The sequence below is a fragment of the Gambusia affinis genome, linkage group LG17 (genome assembly GCF_019740435.1).
Source record: "Gambusia affinis linkage group LG17, SWU_Gaff_1.0, whole genome shotgun sequence".
NCBI classification, from domain to species: Eukaryota; Metazoa; Chordata; class Actinopteri; order Cyprinodontiformes; family Poeciliidae; genus Gambusia; species Gambusia affinis.
The window spans coordinates 17,272,346-17,278,921 of NC_057884.1; the positions used below are offsets into that span (position 1 = coordinate 17,272,346).

General features: G+C 37.7%; 2 protein-coding genes across 3 annotated transcripts; one reads left to right on the forward strand and one right to left on the reverse strand.

Annotated features, from left to right (window-relative positions):
• The first annotated feature begins 175 nt into the window (after positions 1-175).
• On the forward strand, positions 176-3,948 carry LOC122819541 (eukaryotic translation initiation factor 4E-binding protein 3-like). 2 transcript variants are annotated; one of them, XM_044096336.1, is made up of 3 exons: positions 176-458; positions 2,773-2,970; positions 3,055-3,948. In XM_044096336.1, the coding sequence occupies exons 1-3, from the start codon at positions 323-325 to the stop codon at positions 3,081-3,083; spliced, it is 363 nt and encodes a 120-aa protein (XP_043952271.1). In that variant the 5' UTR covers positions 176-322; the 3' UTR covers positions 3,084-3,948. The 2 variants fall into 2 exon arrangements, with proteins under 2 accessions (XP_043952271.1, XP_043952270.1); XM_044096335.1 differs by having other exon boundaries at positions 3,052-3,944.
• A 341-nt stretch (positions 3,949-4,289) lies between these two features.
• LOC122819543 (nodal homolog 2-A-like) lies at positions 4,290-6,019 on the reverse strand. Its single transcript, XM_044096339.1, has 3 exons — positions 5,702-6,019; positions 4,780-5,510; positions 4,290-4,694 (listed from the first exon to the last, which is right to left on the reverse strand). Exons 1-3 carry the CDS (start codon positions 6,000-6,002, stop codon positions 4,542-4,544), a joined length of 1,185 nt encoding a protein of 394 aa, XP_043952274.1. The 5' UTR covers positions 6,003-6,019; the 3' UTR covers positions 4,290-4,541.
• Positions 6,020-6,576: the final 557 nt, after the last annotated feature.

The following is a 6,576-nucleotide window of genomic DNA, read 5'->3' on the forward strand; positions in this document are numbered from 1 at the left end:
CACCATGATTCTCAGAAAAAGTAAAATTAGGTGTTTGATACAAATATTCATGCAACTTGTTTATTTTTTTTCAACACATCAATGCTTAGCTGGTTTGACAGCCAGCAAAGGAAAAACTACATAACCCAAAACCACCGTTTTCTGACGCCCCCTGTTTTCAGCCAATCAGAGCGCTGCGCTCACGTGATGTTTTGTAGAAACGCTGTCACTTGTTTAGAGTTTTTCCTCTCAGCCACGTGGAGTGTCGGCTCTAACTCATTGAAATCAGAGGCTTTTACGTTATTATTGCCGTGCGCGGTATTGACGCTGCCTTGTGTGTGAGATGTCAGCGGCGGGACAGGCCTCCAGGAGCCTGGAGATCCCGGCTGTCCGGAGGATCGCTATCCATGATGCAGCCCACATGCCCAAGGAGTACTCCACGACCCCGGGAGGAACTCTGTTCAGCACCACGCCTGGAGGTAAACATGCGTTGGACCCTGACAGATGGTGGAAAGTTTAGGATTTGTGTGTATGTGTGCTTATGTGTGCGCGCGTTTGTTTTTGGATTATTAGATTATAAACTTCAGATTCAGTAACATTAACCAGATAAGGAAAACATGCAGTCAGTCATAAACTATTTATAGTGCGGCTGTTTCAGCTGCTGCAGAAACATGTTTACAAGAGGAGGACTCAATGGTGTAATACTAAACATTATAGAAATTAATTCAGTTGTCTCTTTTAAAAACTCAAATTTAAAGGACGCACTGAAAGTTATATTATTGCTTTTTTATTATTGTATTCAAAACTGTTCTTCAGTGATGAAATGGACAATATTTTTGCTGTAGATATTGAGTAGAACAGTAGAACTACTTTATTCTCAGCTGTTGTGTTTTGTATGTTGGCACAATTTTGTAAGAACTGCTATGACCTAAATTACTGGAAAACTCAACCACTATTCCACCTTACAATATAATAGGTACGGTAATGTATTTTTCTGAAATAATTACAGAAGGTTAAACATTAGAAATGCAACCTGTGTTCACAGTCAACGCTATCTTAAACAGAAAGCCTTTAATCTACTGCTGTAAAACAAAATAATGTTTTACTGTTAGTTGTATTGTGTTAATTTAATATTCATTTTACATTTAAAGTGTATGTCGATGTTGGCAATGAAAACTTATATAAAAAGAGTATGCATATTTATATTTTTGTTTTAGGATTAATGCTATTGCACAAAGTCCTAACCAGTGTTATCCCGTCCTACTTGCTGTGAAAATTTGGCTCGGATGCACATGCTCGTTTTTATTGATAACATGTTCTGTAACATTACCAGCTCAGACCGGTTCAACAGATAATACACAACGTCATTAAAGTTTGGTACTGAAGTCTAGATTCTCAGTCATAGTGTTACAATTTTCTATAGAATAGAAAATAGTAACTCACTTGTCACTGACTAACAGCATTTTTTATGCATTTCAACCTTTTTTTTTTTTTTTTATCTTTTCTAGATTACAAGATTTATTTAACTCATTTATGTTCCTCTACATGCAGCCCTGAACAACTACAGTACTTGCACCCCTATCAAATGTTTTCTAAAAATGCAAAAATAAATTAAATCCTTTGATTGTAGTAGAATAATCACTGAAAAAAACATGGTGCCCTTTGAACATTTTTTTTTTTTTACTTCGTTCTCCCCACATTTGTTGGAAGATAAAACTGAAATATATAAAACGCCTGTTAGATTGTTAGAAATCAAATGGATTTGACCACATTTTTAGTTTGGTATTAAATATGTAAATAAATAAGCTCCTGTTTTAACTTGTTCTGTCTAAATCCTGATGTCAAAACTGTCAAATTAAGATTTGAGATCTAAACATTTCTAATACATTTTCACCAACTGCCAAGGTGCATAAAGAAAGAAAGACTACTTCTCCAAATTAAAAATTTTCATATGCCACAAATATTGGCACTAAATAAACACAAAATTTTACAAAATGGTCAGATTGTTTTGGAAAAAGGGATCTATAAATCATCTTTGGTCTGAAATATTGAAAAAGGATCTTTCTTGCTTATCTTTCCTCTAAAAAAAAAAAAGCTATCTCATTCTGTGTTCTGTGTTTGACTTTATGAAATCAAGGCTGCGTCTGGCATCGTTGCAGTCAAAGTGATGAAATAGGAATGTGTGTTTATTCGACTCAACAATATGCAGGGGTGAGTGAGTGCACCCAAGTCTGCTTTTGAGAAAAGGTGACAGCATGTTTGTTGTCCTGCGTACTATGAATTTAAAAAGATGGCAAACTATGTTAGAAAAACCCAAATGTTTTTTGTTTTGTTTATTTTTTGCCATCAATTATTTTAAGAAAATGTATCCATCTGCAACAAAATGCTTGTTCTGGCATGATACATTTGTCCTTTTGTTTTTTTTTGTTTTTTGTTTTTTTTTTTTAACTACAGTTGTCATCCAAAGTAGATTATTATGGGAGCAACTAATACTTTGTAGCTACACTTTGGATAAAAAAACGACACATTTATTTTAGACAACTTTAAAGATGTGATAATAGGTGAAAGTTGCACCATAAGGTATTTTGAACTTATTAAATTTATTGTGGAATTTTAGATGGTTGTACCATTTATAAAGTTTTTCTTGGTGGAAACAAACCTACATAGCACACTTTAAAATACTTCCATAACCAGCTGCTGAATCCTTAGATTTTTCTAGTCCTGTTTAAAATATAACTCAACAATAAATGTTCTTATAACTTTTGCCTGCTGTGTTATTGCTGTCACCTGCAGGCACCAGAATCATTTACGACAGGAAGTTCCTGCTCCAGTGTCGGACCTCTCCTCTGACCCGTACGCCTCCCAAACTTCCCGATATTCCCGGAGTCACAAGGCCGCTTGACCCAGAGTTGTCCAGTAATGAAAACCAGCCTGAAGAATTACCCAGTAACAACGCAGATGACCACAGCCTGAACACAGAGGAGAACTCGGGTACTGTTTTTTATTTACCAGCTGACTTTGTACTCTCCTATTTCTGTCAGCTAAATGTAATTTTGTTTTCCTCTCTTACAGCAGAAGACGCCCAGTTTGAAATGGACATCTAAATGTTAGCAGCAATGAAGTAATGCTAACATTTATGTGGTTATGAAATGGTGGAAACGACAAATCCAGTCTAAGTCAGCTTTATAATCTGACAGAAAACAATCATGTCTTTTCTAATGTCAAGTATTTGCTAAAATGTTGAACCTAAAACATTAACTTACTAAAACTGTTTTTTCACTTTGTTAAATGTATGACATGTAATTTCTTAAATTGTCATTGTTGTTTTTTTCATGTGACTTATACTTACTTTGAAGATAATATGATATGAAGTCTATTAATAGGACTTGTGTAGTTGGGAACCTAGTTTTGCAATCTGTGATAACTTTTATGGCCACATGAGGGCAGCAGATAAAAGTTCCATACTTTGAGATCCCGTTGTGTTTGTCAATTTCGTCAATTTAATTGCGTTACTTGCAGGTGTTTGAACACTAAGTGATTGTGAAGTTGCATAAATTATTAGCGGGGGTCTTTTAATATATGACTGTATTTTATTGTCACTCATCAGTTTGTTCCTTAATTTCCAAGATCATTTTAGAATCATTTCATTCATTTTTTAATGGAAAATGAAACCTCAACCAAGATGGTAAAATGAAATATTTTTTGGCTGCAAAATGTTACATAATAAGCTTATAATTTTCACAAACAACAAGCTTGTAAAATCTACATTTGTTGGAGTTTTGAACTTTTTTTTTTTTTTTTTTTTACTGTGAACACCATTAAAAGTCACTGTTAGTGCATTCTTTAACCAAAACTAAACTATTGTTTCTTTTCTGTGATTTTTTTTTCTTACTATGTATCAGAAAGTATGCAACCATTAAAAAATTTAGCTGAAGCAAAACTGGACACTGCAATACATCATTGACCTAAAACACACTAGTATGTCCACCAAGGGCTGGCTGAGAAATAAGAAACATCTCACTGCTGAAACTGACCAATATATGAGGCTAGTTGATGATTTCAGGGTAAGGCTTTTTTATATAACCCAGTCATATATTGCAATACAAAAAAAATACATTAATAATATAATATACATTAGTATTAAAATGAACCTTTTCCCAGAATTTTTGGGTGGAAAAAGCTGATGAAACAGGGTCAGTGCTATCCAAAATGTTCTAAAACAATTTTTTTGTAATAAAACACATAACAGTTCTCATTTAAAATTGTCTTACTTTATTGTATTATCAAACACAGCAAACATACAGATTGGTCAGTGTGACCCAAAAATTCCAGGTCCACTGTTCTTATTCTTTCATTGGCATTAAAAAATAAAGTTACTGAACATAAAATGAGTACAGTTTGTCCATAAAAGGCAGAACTTGATGTATTTGTAAAAATCTAATAGTGCTTCTGTTAAGAGTCCTTCTCAAGTCCAGCTATTGATTTCATTTCTCTTGCTTTTGTCCAAGTTTGAGATTAGATGTAAAGTGCCTGTAGTGTTTTCATCCACTTTTTGTTTGTCCTCAGTGGCAGCCACACTCCTCCACGACCATATTCTCATGATGCCTCATCACCATCCTCCCGTTCTCGTAGTACAGCATTGAAAGTGGTGCCAGGCGTGTGGGCACACAAGACAGACTTGGTACCTTGTCTGGGTGATGTAACCTCAACAGGCTCTGTAAGGAAAAACAGAAAATTGTTAGATCACATCTCCACAAATAGGTATCATTAGATATGTAGGCTGCAGCATTTTAGTCTTACCTGCATGTATGCATGGTTAGTTGGAGCAAAGATCTCATCTACAGGTGTAGGACATGTCCCTTCACAGCGATAAGCATTGTACCGTTTGGGATAGATGATCCAATCGCTCCAGTTAAACTTCTCAAAGTCCATCCACATGTCCTCCTTCCTGCAGAGATCACTTTGCTCCTCCTCCTTTGCAGGGTCTCTCTGTCTCTGCCATTTCTGTCCATGCCTCTTTTCCCTGTGGCTCCTCATCCTGGTGGTGGGCACCCTGTCCAGGTTGATGTACTTGGAGTGTTCTGCTGTGCGGATCAGTGTTGGCATTTGCTGGCTGCGTGGCCTCTGCCTAAAGAAGACCACTATCATCACCCTATCGGCCGTTGGGTGCTGGATTCTCTGCTGCTCCTGATCCTTTTTCACCTGAGCTAAAACCTCCTCCATTCTCTGAACTGGGGGTCCCTGATAAAGCCAGCGACGGATCATTTTGGTCATGTTGAATACTTTCCATGCTGAGGTTGAGACCACTGAGCTTGGATGAGCTCTCAGGCGTCCCAGAAGCAGCCTGCTCTCAGAGCAGTCCGTATCAGAACATCGTTCCCAGTTGGAGTGATAGATGTCTACGGAGGCAGTGGAAGACTCTGTGAAGGCAGGCTGGCGGATGTGGAGCTCAGCCAGGTGGATGTTATCACTTGGAGACATGGAGGACAAGTCGAAGATAACTGACCATTTCTCACCGATCTGATGGCAACCTGGAGAAAAAGAAATTGGAATTTTAGACAAAGATGCAAAAGAAGACTCCATATTTTCCATCTTATTTGGAACTTGTTGGTCAAATACATAAAAATAAAAAAAGGAATAGAATGCAATAGCTTTTCTACCTATTAACTTAAGACAATAAGACAGATGTTTCACTATTATGTTGAATAGGAGTACTACTCACTTTTAGCTACTAGGCTGATCACAAAGTCAGATTCGTGGAGGACGGGGATATCCTCCCTCTTGATGCTGCTGATGTCTGCCGAAGATCTGGTCCGATCCTCGGTCTTCATCGTCCGATAGAGTTGCATCATGTACACAGGAAGCCTGTTTCCGGCGCGTCTGGAGCCGACGGAGCGACCCGTCATCCCTCGGAACAGCGCGTCGGGACGCATCCCGTGGAATGGCTGCGCACAGAGACTCAAAACCAAATCCACCAGAAGAAATAACGCAAACTCCACAGTGAGACTGGTCATAGCTCCCATTTAGGATGAAGATACGTTCACGAGCAGACGTAGACTGGTCCCCGTGCTGCTAAAACACGGTTTTATAATCCCTCCTTTTCATCCCGTAGTCCTTTGAAGATAAGCGTCAAGGCGCGGAGGTCTCTGATCCAAAGACCTTAATGTGGCAGGTCGTTATGAACCGAAACCAAAATGCTCTTTGTAGTGTACCAGATCTGAAACCTGTAAAAGGAGCTAGTGGGTGCTTTTCTGTGCGTCACAGATCCCACTTGATAGGAAGCTCTAACAAAAATATTGGTTGATGAGATTACAGGCCTTAGAAGTGCAATGATTAATGAGATTATGAGTTAATCAGGTGGAGGAGCGCTTTCTGTATCAAAGGCCTTGACATGCTTGGAGTCTGTAGGGAAGAGCTTGCAAACACAGAGAGGCGGGGGTTCAAAAGCAAAACAAGAAATCATAAAAATGCTATTTTAATTCTCAGAGTTTATAGGGAAAGTCATATTTGAATAACATTTCTTATTGCATTTTCTTTAAATATTTTCTGGCCTGTATTGAAGTCTACACTTTGGCCACTCTATTGATGTAAACCAAT

Excerpts from the sequence above, each read along its gene's own strand:
- LOC122819543 (XM_044096339.1), bottom strand. The coding sequence starts at position 6,002 with ATGGGAGCTATGACCAGTCTCACTGTGGAGTTTGCGTTATTTCTTCTG. Across the intron at positions 5,511-5,701 it reads GATCAGCCTAGTAGCTAAAA|GTTGCCATCAGATCGGTGAG; the intron begins GTGAGTAGTACT and ends CTTTTTCTCCAG. Across the intron at positions 4,695-4,779 it reads CTAACCATGCATACATGCAG|AGCCTGTTGAGGTTACATCA; the intron begins GTAAGACTAAAA and ends TTTTCCTTACAG.
- LOC122819541 (XM_044096335.1), top strand. The coding sequence starts at position 323 with ATGTCAGCGGCGGGACAGGCCTCCAGGAGCCTGGAGATCCCGGCTGTC. Across the intron at positions 459-2,772 it reads GTTCAGCACCACGCCTGGAG|GCACCAGAATCATTTACGAC; the intron begins GTAAACATGCGT and ends TGTCACCTGCAG. Across the intron at positions 2,971-3,051 it reads GAACACAGAGGAGAACTCGG|CAGAAGACGCCCAGTTTGAA; the intron begins GTACTGTTTTTT and ends CCTCTCTTACAG.